General features: G+C 52.8%; 1 protein-coding gene across 15 annotated transcripts in view; it reads left to right on the forward strand.

The window, feature by feature from the left end:
- LOC100523747 (phospholipid-transporting ATPase IB) overlaps positions 1-17521 on the forward strand; it is a 516487-nt gene that overhangs the window by 493680 nt on the left and 5286 nt on the right. For 14 of the 15 annotated variants that reach the window (XM_021065485.1, XM_021065478.1, XM_021065484.1 and 11 more), the window contains one exon: positions 12770-12861. In XM_021065485.1, coding sequence (XP_020921144.1) covers positions 12770-12861 — 92 coding nt within the window. Of the gene's footprint in view, positions 1-12769; positions 12862-13719; positions 17517-17521 lie in introns of those variants that run through there. The other variant, XM_021065476.1, reaches the window with a different exon arrangement.

A 17521-nucleotide genomic window follows, 5' to 3' on the forward strand; every position in this document is an offset into this window, starting at 1 on the left:
GAAGTACAGAAACCTTACCTCTTTTTATATCTCTTTACCCACTGACATTTGTAACACAATTTTCTTAAATATTTTTTCTTCCTGCATACTTAGAGCCAAATCAGCAGGGCATTTTTGCTTCAACTTGTCAAACATAATTTGGAGACTCTGCAAGGAAAGGGTGTTTACCCATGTTTTTGCTTTGCCTTGTTCTCTTTTCTTTCCTGATGTCCACTCTCCTTAGGCTTCTCCCGACGTCTCTCCTGACACCACCGGGCGCCAGAGACTGGCAGGAATTAAAATCCCAGATCCCTCCTTGGCCTCGAGTGTCACCGCCCCAGTAGGGGCTCTGGGGCCCCTTGTGGCAGCTCATCGGGGTGGAGTCTGGGCTCCCCACGTGGTCTTGGCCAGCACGGATGGGAGCGGAGCCACAGTGTCTCGGGGGTGTTTGGCTGGAGTAGACTGATTCTGGTCTAAGAGATTTTTGCCGGGCAAAGCTGCCACTTTCCTGCTCCTAAAGAAAAGCTCTTCCTGGGCTTCTCTGGCCACATCCGTGGGCACTTCTGAGTTGCCAGGCCCTTCGGCTCCAAGTCTGGAAAACTCGGGTGTCTCCTGGTCCAAGATTCCTTCCTAGCTGCTGTTCCTTTTCCCTCCACCCTTGCAGCGTCATCTTATATTGGTTTGACATGCGAGGCCCAGGGTTGTCAGTTGGATTTAACAGGAAGAATGGAGAAAACACATCACCCCCGTCTTCCTGGAAACCAAAGTCTCTCCAGACAGGATTTTTTGAAACCTTTTAAAAGTAGGTACGATATGGTACCAGCCATACTCATTTTTGGAAGAAGCCATTTTTGCCCATTTACCCTTTCCAGGTGAAAGGACAGCGCAGGCCATGAATTTGAAGGGGAAGGAGCAGCTCTGCAGCCTCACATAGGTGGGATCTGTCTGGGGACAAGCGGCCTGGCCCAGAACACAGGCGTGTGCACGAGGTACCTGGGCTACTGCGCAGGTCGCCTGGGAAGCCCTTCACCAGAAGGCGTGTGTCTGCCAGTGGGGTGGTAACTGAAGGGAGCCAGTGAGGCAGGAGTAAAGCTGAACAAGAAACAGGAACTAGCAGCCAGCAGCTACGCGATCCTAGCCTCAGCCAGACCCGCCTCCAGCTGAGGCCCGCAGTCTGCATCCTTAGCGACACGCGGTGTCCCGTCTCTGCAAGGCCCTCGGAGGTGACTTTGCCTTTGCGCAGAGTATTGTCCGCAACTTGGAGGGGGCTTTCCTCCTCTGGGAGGGAGTCGGGATGCGGACTCTGTTCTCCCATTTTAGAGGAGGATTTCTGCATTCAGCCGGGATGTCCTCGGCTACTGTCCTGAGCTCAGTGCTGGGCAGTGGGGACACACGATGCAGGATCCAGTGATGGCGACACACAGGAGTAAGACAGTGAGTCGCACGTGACCCAGCACTGTAGAGGGCCGTGCAGTGACGTGTAACCACGTCTGTGTCCAGCCTGGCGGGCACGGTGACTAAGGCAGAGAAGGTATAGGGCCCGGTCCCTGGGGACGAACATTCTAGGTGAACACACAGAACCACGTTAGCGTTTCTGGGAATCTCCACGTGCGTGGCCTCCCCGGTGTCTCAGAGGCCACTCAGAGTCTCACATTGACACCTGGACCACCGTCTCCCCGCGACACGTCACCCTCCGACGTGGCTCCATCTGCGTGGCCGGCAGGGAGTGGCCCCTTGGTCAAGATACAGACTCGATGCCACACCGTCTTGGAGCCTTCTCGAACTTTCTCTGAGTTGCTCCCTCCTCTCTGGTGTCACTGCTGGGGCGTGTAATCGCCGCAGTGGCATGCATCCCCTTGTTCCTCGGTATCTGTCTACACGGCGGGACTACCTCAGAGGCTGCGGCTTTGCAAGGGAGTGGCTGTGTCTTGGGTGGTGTTTTCAGCATCAGATCCACACGCTAGAGGAAGAGCATAAACACTGCCTGGGTGAAAATCAGCTTCTAAAATGCGGGCTGTGGAGTTCCCATTGTGGCACAGTGGGTTAAGAACTCGCCATAGTGTCCGTGAGGATGCAGGTTTGATCCTTGGCCTCGCTCCGTGGGGTAAGGATCCGGCATTGCCACAAGCCTTGGCGTAGGTCACAGATGTGGCTTGGCTCTGGCGTGGCCGTGGCTGTGGTGTCGGCCGGCAGCCGCAGCTCCCATTCAACCCCTAGCCTGGAAACTTCCCTATGCTGCAGGTGCAGCCCTAAAAAGAAAAAAAAGACAATTAAAATTTTTTAAAAAATTAAATGCAGGATGTGCACAGGTGGGCAGAAGAGGAGAATAACTGACGACCATCTAATAGAGTCTACAAAGGGCGCCTCGTCTCCAGGGTGGAGCTCCTTTCTCGTCGGAACCTTAGGCTGGAAAACCTCTCCTACTGTGTGTTACTCTTGCTGTCTCCCCCGTGACCTAAGTGTATTCAACTAAGGTGAGGTTTTTTGTCCTTCAGAGGCCTGGGTGGGTCTGGACGAGGCTCAAGCCCCGAGTTTCTCCTCTCCTCATGTTCAGACTCTAATGAGGTAAAGTAAGTTACCAGTTGAGGCCATGAAACCTTGTCCCCGGGGTCATTAAAAGCAGGTTAGAATTTCAGCGGTGCCATAGCTCGGTAGAGGCTTGGCCTCACCTGAGGAAAGGGAGCTTTGCTGCGAGCTTTTATCTTGCGAAATGTAGCAGCTTTATGTTTTGAAGGCAGTCCTGCAAGGCATTTAAAAATAAGTTTCTAAAAACACTTATTACTTTTTGGCTGCTTTATGGTGTCAGCTGCAATTCCTACCACCTGTAACCACTGACAAGCCCTAGAAAACAGATTTGTAATTATTTGCTACAGTCTCACATCCTGCTATTTGCCAGTTACGCGCGGGTGATTTTAGCAGGGACAGCCTCCCGAGAGAAATGTGCACGTGAAAGAGTATTATTCCCCCAAAGAATGCGCACCAGCTCTCTGCTCCCTCGGACAGGAGCGAGCCGTTGCTCCTAGGATGCGCCAGCTTCTTCGCAGAGCCTGCCTCTGACGAGTCGCCTGAGCTGGGCTTTCACCGCAATTACAGGACAGGCAGCAAGCGTGCAGGTGCCTCTGGAAGTCCTGGTACCTGCACCTGCACCCTTCATATCTGGGGATGGAGCTCAGGCAGCATCCGCATCGCTGCCTCAGCCAGGACGGAAAGAGATCAAGGAAGCGCCTAACTCCCGCGTCCCTGCCGCTGCGAAGATGACATCATTACCAACCATCAGGTGGCGGGAGGGACTTGACCTGCATTCGGGACCCATTCCCTCTCCTTTTGGTTTTTCACAATGTTTTTTAAATTGCAAAATTTATGAAGGATGAGATCTACCCTCCCCCCCCTTTTAAGACTAGTTTATACATTTTAATTCTTCAGTGGACGTACAGTTGGTTTACGGTGCTGGGTTCATTGCTGCTCTGCAGCAACGCGGTTCAGGTGCATGCGTTTCTCTCTCTGTTCTTGCCCATTTTATCCTCGTGCTGTGCAGTGGGACCCGTTGTTTATCTGTTCTGTGTGTAAGAGTCACCTCTGTAAGGCGTCTCATTCAGAGGTATTGAGTACTCTCACGGTATCGCACAGCCCTCGCCGCTGCCTCGTCCCATCCTCCCGCAGACATCTGGGGTGCTATAAGCAGGCCCCCTCTCCTCCCTCCCCACCGCCTGCCCTCCAGGCCCCAGTGCCCACTGCTCTCCTGTCTCTGATACCTGCCCGTTCTGGACACTGCATGTAACTGCAACCCTGCAAGACGCAGCCGCTCGGTTTCGGCTGCTTTCACCTGCGGGAGGTTTTCAGCGTCTTCCCACGTTGTGCAGGATCAGTGCTTTGTTCCTTTCGTGCCCGAATACCACCCCCCGTACGATAGTCCACGCGTGTGTCTCCGTTCGGCTGATGGACGTCTGGTTTCATTTTTTGTCTCCTGTGAATAATGCTCCTGCAGATACCGGAGTATACGTGTCCGAGTCCATTCTCACTTCTTTTGGCTGTAAGTCAGGAGTGGAACTGCTGGATGAGACGGTCATTCTTTTTTTTTTTTTTTGTCTTTTGAGGGCTGCATCCACTGCATATGGAGGTTCCCAGGCGAGGAGTCCAATCAGAGCTCCTGGCCACAGCCACAGCCACGCCAGATCCTTAACCCACTGAAAAGGCAAGGGATCGAACCCACAACCTCGTGGTTCCTAGTTTGGTTCATTTCCGCTGCGCCACCACGGGAACTCCGAGACAGTCGTTCTTGTTGCACTTACTGAAGACACCGCCTTACGGGCCCCCGCCAGTGTGGCCGCGTTCCAGTTCCTCCGCGTCCTCTCGACACTGGCTTCTGTCTCTTGCTGTTTTACTCACCGCTGTCCAGCCAGGTAAGTGCTGTCTCTTTGTGAATGTGATTTGCATTTTCCTCCTGTTTAAGGACACTGAATACCTTTTCATGTGCCTGCCGGCCATCGTGTTTCTTCTTCAGAGAAGGTCTCTTCAAATCCTTTGTCTGTTTTTGATGTGGTTTGTCTGTCTGTTTGCTGTTGAGTTGTTGGGACTATTGATACAGTCTGGATGCTAGACCTTCACCAGACAGAGGACTTACAAATACGTTCATTTGTGGTTGTCTTCTCACTTTCTGGGTAGTATGTTTTGTTTTGTTTTGTTTTGTTTTTTTGGAAAGCATTATTTATTTTTTCTACTGTGGGTAAGGTCTTTTGATTTCTAAAATTTTTGAATTTCTTTTTTGGTCTTTTTTTTTTTTGGCCTTGCCCTCGGCATATGAAGGTTCCCAGGATAAGGGTCAAATCGGAGCTCCAGCCGCCAGCCTGCGCCACAGCCACGCCCAATCCTTGATTAGTGAGGGAGGCCAGGAATCAAACCCGCATCCTCATGGGTGCTCGTTGGACTCATTACTGCTGAGCCACAACAGGAACTCCCCAAAAGTTTTTAATTTTGATGAAGTGCAATTGATCTGTTTTTGCATTGGTTGCCTGTGCTTTGGGTGTCATGTCTGAGAAACAAGGTCAAATCCAAGGTCATACAGGTTGATACAGTTTGGGCTCTGATATCGAGGTCTCTGATACATTCTGAGCTACTTGTTATGTATGATTACAGGTAAGGGGCCACCTCATTCTTTGGCAGGTGAAAATCCAGTGACCCCAGGCCCATGCGCTCAGCGGACTGTTCTGTCCTCATGAATGGTCTTGGCGTTGGAGCCAAACGTCAGCTGACCACAGATGTGTCGGTTCATCGCCAGGCTCTTCACTACACTGATTTATATGCCGAGCCTTCTGTCAGTGCCACCTTATTTTTATTACTGTAGATTTATATGAAGTCTTGAAATCAGGAAGTATGAGTCTCATAATTTTGTTGTTCTTTTTTCTTTTTTTTTTTTCATTCTAACTTCAATATTTTATTTTATTTTTTTATAATTTATTTTTTTCCCACTGTACAGCAAGGGGATCAAGTTATTCTTACATGTGTACATTACAATTACATTTTTCCCCCACCCTTTCTTCTGTTGCAACATGAGTATCTAGACAAAGTTCTCAATGCTATTCAGCAGGATCTCCTTGTAAATCTACTCTAAGTTGTGTCTGATAAGCCCAAGCTCCCGATCCCTCCCACTCCCTCCCCCTCCCATCAGGAAGCCCCAAGTCTCTTCTCCAAGTCCATGATTTTCTTTTCGGAGGAGATGTTCATTTGTGCTGGATATTAGATTCCAGTTATAAGTGATATCATATGGTATTTGTCTTTGTCTTTCTGGCTCATTTCACTCAGGATGAGATTCTCTAGTTCCATCCATGTTGCTGCAAATGGCATTATGTCATTCTTTTTTATGGCTGAGTAGTATTCCATTGTGTATATATACCACATCTTCCGAATCCAATCATCTGTCGATGGACATTTGGGTTGTTTCCACGTCCTGGCTATTGTAAACAGTGCTGCAATGAACATGCGGGTGCATGTGTCTCTTTTAAGTAGAGTTTCGTCCGGATATATGCCCAAGAGTGGGATTGCGGGGTCGTATGGAAGTTCTATGTATAGTTTTCTAAGGTATCTCCAAACTGTTCTCCATAGTGGCTGTACCAGTTTACATTCCCACCAGCAGTGCAGGAGGGTTCCCTTTTCTCCACAGCCCCTCCAGCACTTGTTATTTGTGGATTTATTAATGATGGCCATTCTGAGTGGTGTGAGGTGGTATCTCATGGTTGTTTTGATTTGTTGTTCTTTTTTCAAGAGTATTTTGGCACTTTGTAGTCCCTTGTGATGCCATATGAATTTTAGGACAAGTTTTTTTTTCATTTCTGCAAAAAAAGACTTGGGATTTTGCCTAATCGCTTTGGTTAGAACTTCCAGTAAATCCGTTGAGTAAAGTGGTAAAGGCAGGCATCCTTGTCTTGTTCCTGATCAGAGAGAGAGAGCTTTCAGTTCTCACCACTGAGGGTGACGTCAGCTGTGGGGTTTTCATAAATGCTCTTTGTTATGTGGAAGAATTTCCTTTCTTGTCTTAGTTTGCTGTGTATTTTTATTATAAAAGAGCATTGGATTTTTTTTTGGTTTTTTTTTTTTTTTTTTTTTTAGGGCTGCACCCACGGCATATGGAGGTTCCCAAGCTAGGGGTCAAATCGGAGCTGCAGCTGCCGGCCTCCACCACGGCCACAGCAGCATGGGCTTCGAGCCATGTCGGCGACCTACACCACAGCTCACAGCAATGCTGGATCCTTACCCCACTGAGCAGGGGGCCAGAGGTCGAATCCAACCCCTCACGGGTGCTAGTCAGGTTCATTCACCACTGAGCCACAGTGGGAACTCCAAAAGAGCATTGGATTTTGTCAAATGATTTTAATATAGATGATCATTGATGCTTTTCCTCCAATTACTGGAGTATACTGGTTGTTTGATTTTTGTATGTTTAACTACCCTTGCATTCCTGGGGTACATCCCATTTGGTTATGGTGTGTAATCTTTTTATTCTACTGCTGCATTTGGCTTGCTAGTGTTTTGTCAAGAGTTCTCTTTTTTAAAACCAAAATCTCATAGGTCTCCATTGTTCTTCCCTGTGCTAATTTGTATTCTCTTCTTCTCATTAACCAGAATTAGCCAAGGTAGCTATTTGGTTGTCTTTTCTTCAGCTTTTTTTCCTACGTCTTTGTGAGCAGATGGCTTTCAGACCATGTCTAGACAATGGAGTGCTATAAATTATAAAACATTGTCATCACCCCTTTCTCTCTTGAGCTTCTCCACCATTTTACTGTGGAGGAGAGATTTTAATAATGTTCGCACCCAGTGGTCTTTGTGCCTCACATGCCTCCAGTGGAGTGCGTTTAAAAGCTCTGATACCCTTTTCATCACCCAAAGCTTTGTCCAATCCACTGCTGTCTTAAAAGTCTGCAGAAAAGGTGGTTTCTAAAAATAGCAAGCCTGGGGAAGAACAGTTCTGTGGTCTTGTTCTGGAGCTGTCGTGTTTTCTAATAACTGGGTCACAGGGAAACATAAATTATTCATGGAGTCCAGACAGACGCAGCGAGGTAGATGAAGCTGACTCGTGGGGACTTTTCCACATGCGCAGAAATGCCGGGTGAAAAGTGAACAAAAGAAAGACTCTCAGTGCATCATCAGGTTCAAAAGAAACTCGAGGAAGCCTCGGTACCGTCACGGAGAGACATCCAGGCCAGCAGGGTAAGGGGGGCTGCATGGGATTCAGGCCCCAGGAAAGGCTGGGGTGGGGTGGCAGTGCAGGTGCAGGCATTGCTGAAAGGAGATAAAACCTCAGTCCCATGTGAGATGGAACACAACCCTGTTCATAAGGCCACAGGTTTTGTAGGGCTGCTATTTTGGTGAAACTGAAGCTAGAAAAATTGTATGTGCCCAGGGAAATGGATGGAAGAATCACCCACCAGAAACTGGCATACACCTCATACACCTTATGTACGAAGTCCAATTTTAGACTATTCCCCGTGCTATAGGAACTAAGGTAGTAATATAAAAATAGGGCCCTGGCAGAGGCAGAAGGAAAGTAACTCTGGAGAGAGAGTCCATAGAGAGCACACAGTAGATGAGCCCAGGAAGAGAGGTGTTGACTGTTTATGTATCAGCTGCCCAGGAACTGGAGATGCAAGGAAAGTCTGCGGACATGGAAATCAAACAGTAAGAGTAGCGTAGTGTGTGCCAGCAGGTGCATGCAGAAGAGAAGGAAGATGTTCGGAGACGGCACAGGGTGGGAATTTAAAACGAAACACGCTGGTCAGCTGATTTCACGGATATAGAGTTGCCTTACAGTGTGTTAGCTTCTGTTGTACAGAAAAGTGCGGGAGGTGTGTGTGCTCTTGTTCCTGCTCTTTTCCAGGACGGTTCGTCACAGGCCATCAAGTGGGTTCCCTGTGCTGTATGGTAGCACCTCATCCATCCTCTGTGTTCGCCTCTGCTGATCCAAACGCCCGGTGCTTCCTCCCCCAACCCCACCTTGGCAAGCACAGGTCTATTCTCTATGTCTGTGAGTCGGAGTGTTTTGTAGATAAGCTCATTTGGTCATTTTTTTTTTTCTTTTCTGGCAGCACACATGGCATATGAAGTTCCCAAGCCAGGGATCAAATCCCTGGCCACACCTGCAGCAGCACTGAATCCTTAACCCACTGTGCCGGGATCAAACCAGCACGCCCACAGAAATAAGCTGCATCATTAAGCCGCTGTGCCACAGTGCAAACTTCTGGTTCTATTATAGATTCCACATATAAGGGATATCATATATGGTATTTGTCTTTCTGACTTAATATGATCATCTTTAGGTCTGTGTTGCTGCAAATGGCATTGTTTTGCTTTTTCATGGCCAAGTAATGTTCCTGTGTGTGTGTACACACTACATCTTTATCCGTCCATCAATGGACACTTAGGTTGTTTCCATATCTCGGCTACTGTGAATAGTGCTGCTATGAACAGAGAGGGGCATGTATCTTTTCGAATTATACTTTTGCCTGGGTTTATGCCCAGGAGTGGGGTGGCTAGAACATGTGGTAACTCTACTTTTACTTTTTTGAGGCTGGTCAGCTAAATAATAATGTAGATACAGCCAAAGGGAGAAAGGAAGTAGAAAACAGGAGGAGGTTTTAAGATGTGGAAGATGCATGTATAGTAGAAGCTCCTGAACAAGAAAAAAAACAACAGAGTTGGGGAGAGGCAGTATTCAAAGTATTTTTCGTAAGTGAAAGTAAACGTTCAAGGTATTGTAGCTTTCCAGATCTGAGCAGGATATAAAAACAAATCTACACCAAGTCATAGGAAACGCTGTACGCTTCACAACACCAGAGAAAGAGAGAATTACAGAAGCATCCAGAAGGAAAAGGTGGGTTCATCTGCAGAGACCCAGTCCTCTGAGTGAGTAGATGATGCAAAAGAAAATCAGGAGAAAAGAGGGAGCAAAGGAGGAGGATAAACTGGAAACGTAACGAGACCTTTAGACACCGGATTTCACTGAAGTGTAACTGGTTTCCAGCGTTACTTTCTGCTGAACAGCGACGTGCTTCGGTTCTGCATATATTCTGTTTAAACTACTCTTTTCCATTACGGTTTATTCCAGAACAGTGACTATAGTCTTCTGTGCCATACGGTAGGACCTTCCTGTTCACCCAGCCTATCCATGATAGCTCCCATCTGCCAACCCCAGCCTCCCCGTGTCCCCTCCCCCTTGGCAACCACAGGGCTGTGAATCTGTTTTGCAGATATGGTCATTTGTTTCATATTTTATATTCCACGTATATGTGGTATCATATGGTATTTGTCTTTCTCCATCTGACTGACTTCACTTTGAGAATCTCTAGTTGCATCCGTGTTGCTGCAAATAGCATTATTTTGCCCTTTTTTATGGCTGAGTAGTATTCCATTGTGTGTATACACCACATTTTCTTAATCCATTCATCCATCGATGGCCATTTAGGTTGTTTCCATGTCTTGGCTGTTGTGAACAGTGCGCCTGTGAACATAGGGGTGCATGTATCTTTCTGACTTACAGTTTTGTCCAGATATGTGCCCAGCAAGGGGATCGCTGGATCACATGGCAGTTCTGTTTTTCCATCTTCTGAGGAACCTCCATACTGTTCTCCATGTGGTTGCACTAACTTACATTCCCACTAACCGTGCAGGAGGGTTCCCTTTTCTCCGCACCCTCTCCAGCAGGTGTTATTTGTAGACTCTCTAATGATGGCCATTCTGACCAGAGTTCAAGTGGTACCTCGTTGTAGTGTTGATTTGCAGTCTTCTAGTAATTCAGGACGTTGAACATCTTTTCATGTGTCTGTTGGCCATCTGTGTTTTTGGAGAAAAGTCTAATTAGGTCTTCTGCCCATTTTTCAACTGGGTCGTTTGTTTTGTTGTTGTTGCGTCGTCTAAGCTGTTTGTATATTTTGGACGTGAAGCCCTTCTGGTCACATCGTTTGCAGATACTTTCTCCTATTCCATAGGATGTGTTTGCATTTTGTTTAGGGTTTCCTTTGCTGTGCAAAAGCTTGTAAGTTTGATTAGGTCCCATGTGTTTATTTTTGTTTTATTCCTATTGCCTTGGGAGACTGACCTAAGAAAGATTTATGTCAGAGAATGTTTCCCTGTGCGCTCTTCTGGGAGTTTGATGGTGTCATGCTAGTTAGACAAGTTTTAAAACATGATTATACACTGTGAATACACAGATCAGCGAGAAAAGCATGACGTGGGAATGAAAGAGTTCTAACTGTGCTGTAGTACAAGGGAGAATAGCATCAGCACAGAGCATAAGAGGACTCGGTGAGCCTTCTAGTAAAACCCGAAGTGGATCCCACACCTGGGACCTTGGCAGCGCTTGGTCCACGAGTAACCAGCGGAGGCCGTGTCCGAGTGTGTGAAAGTCGTACGTCAAGCTAATGAATAACTGTGACCTCAAGTGTCATACCTGCCGGCAGCCTGCAGTGCCCAAGGCCAGGGTCTCTGGGCCCCGCAGCCCTGCACCGAGAGGGATATGCGTGGCCGTCCGCATCCACACAGCCCGTGCTGGAACCACCCTCCAGCCGCCCCACAGGCCTCGGAGTGGGTACCCTGGCTGCAAGATCTACTTCTAGGGAGACAGAGCTGGGGGATCAGGATGGCTTTGGATCCCAGCGTGGGGTGGGGGGGTCACCGGGCAGGGACTTCCAAGGCCTGGGGGAGAGGGGCAGGTGTGGGCTCTCAGTGGGCTTGTCTCCTGGGCTCCATGGACCCCTCACCATGGGGGAGGAAGGGCCGCAGGACGGAGTGGGCCCCTCTGAAGCATGGGGTCAAAGGATGGTGCCCCCGCTGGCTGAAGCTCAGCGGGTTGGCGGGTATTCGCTGTGCCGGTTTCTGCGTTTCGAAACATCTCTATTTAAAAAAGAAAAAAAGAACACAAGCCCCTTTCCCCAGGGGAAGTAGAGACATCTGCCCAGCGCACGTGTCCTGTGACCTCTGTGTGTGGTGAGGCTGAGGGCCTGTGTCCTCGGCCGCCCAGTGAGCGACCAGGATGGCTGGTTTCAAAGCGGCCCTCCCGCCCAGTTCTGTGAGAGGGCAGTTGTTCAGAAAGTGCAGTGAGGTTAAGTGGCCCCTGGAAGAAAAGAGGAAAGGGAGAGGCAGCGTGTGGGGATTGGAGAAGGGGGCGTTCTCACGCGCCCTCAGCCACCGTCCCGAGGTGGTGACGAGGCCACACCGTCCTTCCAACCAAGACAGAAAACCCAGGTGCACAGTGACGCCAGCTCCCAGGACTACTGGGAGCAGCCAGGCACTGGGGGACCGGGAAGTGGGCCCAGGGCAGGACAGAGTCGTCCTCGGGCTCAGGCCTGGACAGGGTCCGGGGGAGCTTCGGTCCACACGCAACCCCCGCCCCTGCAGCGACTCCCAGCCCTCTAGGTCCCACAGGCGGCAGATTGGGGCCTCAGATGCTGCCACGGCAAAGCAGCGCACACCGGGCGCCTGCAGCCGCAGAAGTATTTTCTCAGGGTTCCTATCTGCTCTCGCCCAAGGCCACCAGCCAGGTTGGCTTAGGGTCACCCCAGTGACCTCATTTTCACGTCATCACCACTTTAAGGCCCCAGCTTCGAACACAGCCCCATTCTCTGGTCCTGGAGGGTGAGGCTCCCAGCGGTGAAGGAGCACACCCGCAGCCTCTTGGGGCAATCCCAGCGACACCCCACCAGGAGGAAGTCAAAGCGCTGTGCCCACCTGGCGACGCTGGAGCCTCGGCCTGCCCCGCTTCCGTTTGTGGGCGTAAAGCAGGGCGGTCCGCCAGCCCCGGAGGCGATCGTGTCCGGAGTCCTAGTCCTTGGGTTCGCAAAGAAAACGCACCTTCGTTTTCACTGTGATTCAAAAAAAAGCATCAGGTTCTGCAGAAAGAAACTTGTCTCCTGCCGGTCCCGGGCACCTGGGCGAGGCCCGGCCTGGCGCAGTTTACTGGCGGCTGCGGGTGGGATGGAGGCTTTTCAGACAGTCGCCCGAAAGACAGGCGCTCCGGGAAGCCGAGGGCTTGGCGGGCACGAAAGGGCACGGGGCGGGACCCTTCGGTTGGAGGCCGGCGGGCTGCGAGCATCTAAAGGGGGTGGACCGCCAGCTCAGCAGCCTTTGGGAGAGGGAGCAGGGCATGCAGTGGCCGGGCGGCGTCTGCTGGGAGCCCGATGCTGCTCTCCGTGGGCAGCAGCTGTGCCCAGGCCTGTTTTGCTTCGCCCGAAGCCATAGACGGAGCCCTTTGCGAGGCATCCGTCCTCTAGGACGGACACTGACCCCGTGTGTGATCTGCCCGCAGGATGAACGAGCGAGACCGGCTGCTGAAGAGGCTGAGCAGGAAGACACCACCCACCCTATTCCGGGCGGGCTCCTTCCAGCAGTCGGTGCCTCGTGAGTACCCGGGGGCGGGGCCTGGCCGCCAAGGGGCGGGACCCGGGCGGGGCCAAGCCGGGAGGGGCGGGGCTCACAGGGAGGAGCCCTCCGTGGGGGGCCGCAGCAAATACAGCTTGGGAGGTAGGTGCTGGCCTCGAACCCAGTCCAAGGCCTGAAGGGCGCAATCCGTATCCTTAAAATCCCGATGCAGTGAAGATCTTGAGTCAGCTCCCCACCAGGATTCTAAGATTTAAGTGGTACTACTTTTACCTGGTTCCCCCCAAGGTCAGCCCAGTGCTATTGGAATATTCATTACAACCATGAAAAAAACATGTTCCCATCATGGCTCAGTGGTTAAGGAACCTGACTAGGAACCATAAGGTTGTGGGTTCTATCCCTGGCCTCACTCAGTGGATTAAGGCTCTGGCATTGCCGTGAACTGTGCTGTAGGTCACAGATGCGGTTCGCATCCTGCATTGCTGTGGCTGTGGTGTAGACTGGCAGCTACAGCTCCTATTCGATCCCTAGCCTGGGAACCTACATATGCCGGGTGTGGCCCTAAAGTAAAAAACAAAAATAACAATGACAATCCCTGGGGGAGGAATCTGTGCTTTTCCAGGAAGGCTGTGCCCTGCCCCCACCTCTGCAACTGGAGGCCAGGCCTGGTTTCTGCTAAGCAGGGGTCCCTGGGAACATACCTGAGCCCAGAGGGACAGGAGCTGGTGGCCTTACCTGCCAGTCCAGCTGCTGCACTGCACAAGGTGCCACCCGTGCAGGTGCCCTTTGTGTGGGCGGCCTCTGCCCCCCGCCCCCAGCCAGCACTCCCTCTCTGGGCATGCATGTGCCATCTCTTCCACTTTCCTTTCTCTCCCTGAGGCTTCGAGAAGGACACCCCGCGTAGACAGGGAAGGATCAGGAGAGCGAGAGAAGGAAACTAGAGGACATTCAAGTCAGGCACCCACCCGTCCTGCTGGGACGTACTGAGAGCAGTTGCGTGAAAACGTCGGGGGGAGCCTCATAAAGGGGCTTAAAAAAAACTACAAAACGTTTTCTGAACTCTCAATATTTTGAAAGACAAGTTTCCAATGAACAAGTATAAAAAATGAGAAAGCTGCTACCATCACACATTTTAAAGGCATCCAGCAGCTAGGAGTAAGGCCGGGACAGAACAGGGGCTGTTTCTGTCACTGGCCACCAGAGAAGGCCACCAAACACCCAGAGGTGCCCTGGGGCCTCCGCGTGGCCCTCCTGGGTTTGCTCCTCAGCTGTCTCAGGCGTCAGGAAACCAGAAGGCAAAACCCTCATCTCAGGGCCACCCGCGTGCAGAATCTGTAACCGAGCCCAGCGTTTCCTAAGCGCGCTGATCTCCTTACTGTTCCCGCGGTCTTCCCAATCTCTGCTGCCCTTAGCCGTCTTTTCCCAGACAGGAAGTGGCTACCTTCCTAAGATGTGATCCAAGTTCAGATTCAAAGGAATGCTACCTAAGCTCCATCCCAAAATAATAAAAAAAAGACATGATTTTAAGTGCTTCACCAGCTATCGTGCCAGGAAAAGACAAGACCACTAAGAAACCCACTTGCCATCCGCCTCCCTGCCTCTGTCCCCCATCGTGGCCGTGGCTGAGCGCCCAGGAAGCAGAGCAATGGGAGGCCGGCCAGGGAAAGTCCTTCGGGTGCTTCCTCCGGGCCGTCACTCCTTTCTGGCTGTCGGGACTTCCTGAAGCCAGGAAGGCGGGAGATGCTAAGAGCCAGGGGCTTCCTCTGCGTCCCCGTTTGGATGCAGAGGGCAGTGAAAGGTCCAGCAGGCGGGAGCTGCTGAACTGATGGTGCATCTTTGGCAGGCAGGCTGGTGGGCTCTGGTCCCACTGTCCTGGGGAAACTTCTTACAGTGGGGCGCTAACCCTACCAGGCCCGGTTTCTGCCAGGAGGATGTTTATCTGAGTCACAGAGCTACCCCTGCCCGCAGGACAACCCCAGCAGGCCACCCTCCTTTCATCCTGGAATTCAGAGTCCACTAACCTCAGCTGAGGCTCGGAACCTCCTGCTCCACATTTTGGAAACACAGTGGACACGACTGGGGGACCTCTGATTGCTCCACTGACCCGGCGAGGAGAGACTGGCCGGGGGACACGAAGCTTCCCTGTGCGTCTCTTCTGACGACTCTTAGAGACCCCTCCCACCCCAGAGTGGCTGAGTGGCCCTGCCCATCGGCCCTGGTGCCAGGGACACAAATAGCAGCAGCAGAAACCAGGGAGGCTGGCTTCGCGTAGGTGGGGCCTGATGGAGTTGAACTAAAACCCGGGCCGCGTGCCCTCCGTGTGAACAGGGCGGAGACACGTCCAGGGGCTCAGGAACCTTCCCGAAAGGCCGTTCCCAGGCCACGTTTCCTTCCACGTCTCAGCGAGTGCCCTTTGTTCCTTCCCTCCGCCAGCCCCGGCCCCGCCCCCCAAAACCACGCCTGAAAGACTGGGGAGCAGTGGTTCTGTCCCGGCCCAGGGTCAAGACAGGCCCCTCCTTTCCCAGCCTGGAGCCGAGGGGGAATCGGTGCTGATGCAGGAGCGCCCTGCAGCCTGGGCACCCCTACCAGGACCCGGCGCCCACGTGGGGGGTTGCAGCTGAGCAGAGCCGGGCCCCACCTGGTCCGGGCTGTTCATTTTACAGAAAAGGAAACCAAGACGGCCCAACAGCTTAAAGGCCCTGGTTCCATGGTGGGGTCACAGCCCAGCAGGGAGAGCAGGCAGCCCCTGGGCCCCGTGCCTCTGCTGCGATGAGAGCTGAGCCGTGGGAGGGTCCGCTCCCTCGGTCACCTCCGCCCCACGTGGGGAAGTGCACGCACAGCAGCTGGGGTCAGAGGCCCTTCTAGGCACTGAGAAGTGTCCCCCAGGCGGTACAGTTAGTTGTCCCATCCCAAGCACGTCGGATCCAAGGACACTACAGAAACATCAGGTTTGTGAAGTGCCTAGAAAGGTCCCCTGCAGGCGACAGGGGCGAACACTGTCCAGGCAACCCACGCAGCTCTGCCTGGTCGCCAGGGGAGACGGTGCCATTTGCTGCATTGGCTCTGAAACACCCCCGGGAAAGGCAGCTGGTCTGGCGGGCAGCAGCGACACTGCTCGGAGGGCACCTGGTGGGACTGGCCCGCAGGAGGGAGCCAGGTCTCCGCATCCTCTGCTCATCACTGGCGACCCGCAGCACAGAGGCCAGAGGAGGCGTCTCCCCTTCAGCTCCCAGGGAGCTCAGGTCACCTGCGCCCAGGGGCCCAGGGGCCCAGGAGCCACCTGCCTCCATCCGGCAGCCTGGCTGCCCCACACCAGCTGGAGGGGCTGCTTCCCCGTGGGGGGACCCTATGGTTTGGGGGTTTGGTCTCCCTAGAAAAGCAGGGGAGCAGCTAGACCAGCGAGCCAAGGAGGCTTCTCTATTCTCCTCTGCCTTTACTCCCAAGGCCACCAGCCCCCCTGCCCCCAGCTGCCGGCAGGGGCTCCCAGGCCACATTGGCAGACAAGCCCCACCTCCTGGGGTGCCCCTCCTGTGCCCTGGGGTCCTCTCAGGCTGAAGGCATGCTCTCAGGAGCAGCTGGGAGGCCAGTCCCCGCGGGCTGGAGAGTCAGTTTACAGCCTGGCCCGTCCCCACGAGGACACTTGTACACATCGATCTTGTGAGTGTGGCTAGTCCAGAAGCTTCCTTTTTACACGAAGTGGGTAAAATCATTCAGAACCCTAGGCATCATTTCTTCCCTTTAAAGGGTATGAGGACCTGACAGCACCAGTGCTAAGTCGTAAGTACACGTGGATGGGAGGCAGGCTTTTGAGTGTGTCACTGCTTGGTGAGAAGGTGTCACCTGAACCCCTGACCCAGAAGGGGCAGTCAGCAGAGAGGGAGTCTTAGAAGTGTCCTCCTGTGGGAAGCGCCCGCTGGGAGGGACGGCCCCCGCCCCGGGCTCACGGATGCTCATGCCTCCCACCTGCCAGGGCTTGGCCCCCGGCTTCACCACCTTGGGCACATCCTGAGACACCTCGTGCCTCAGTCTCATCACCTGTGCAATGGGAAGAACACCTGCCTCCTGGGGCCATGGGCAGGAATAAACGAGCTGCGTGTGCCCAGGTCATGCCCCACTGCCCCCTTGATGGCTCTGGGACAACTGTAAACACCAGTCTTTCTGTAATGTGGCCACTTTTAATGTGGCCAATGGGGAAATCCCTCTTGACTTCATCTTGGGATCTTTCTCTTTGTTCACGCACGACTAAAGCCCCTGTAGTCTGTCACTAGTCCCGGTCCGTCCCGTTTAAACTGGACTGTTCCCAGGACAGGGCGCCCCTCACCAGCCTTTCCTGTAGCCTGTGTTTGCCTGGCATGTCTGCAGTGTCATACGTCACGCCCTGACCTGCCGCTTTGAGGGGCATCCCCAGTGCAGAGCAACTTGCCTTTGCCCTGATTGGTGGTGGCAAAGTGGGGCCTGCGGGTCAGCGACCCCCTGTCTGTGCCTCACAGGCTGGAAGCAGCGCCGGCCGCCCCCGGGCCCTGCCCGGCGCATCGCATCGTCAGCACGGCGCTGCCCTAGCTCTGCCCACTCGGCGGGGTCTGGGCCCTGGACCCCCTCCCAGGCCAGGAGGCCGGAGTGCAGACACTCGGCTGCTTCTACACCCCGCGTGCCCTCCCCCTAACCAGGCCCCTGTGCTCCT

The sequence above is a fragment of the Sus scrofa genome, chromosome 11, assembly GCF_000003025.6.
Source record: "Sus scrofa isolate TJ Tabasco breed Duroc chromosome 11, Sscrofa11.1, whole genome shotgun sequence".
NCBI classification, from domain to species: Eukaryota; Metazoa; Chordata; class Mammalia; order Artiodactyla; family Suidae; genus Sus; species Sus scrofa.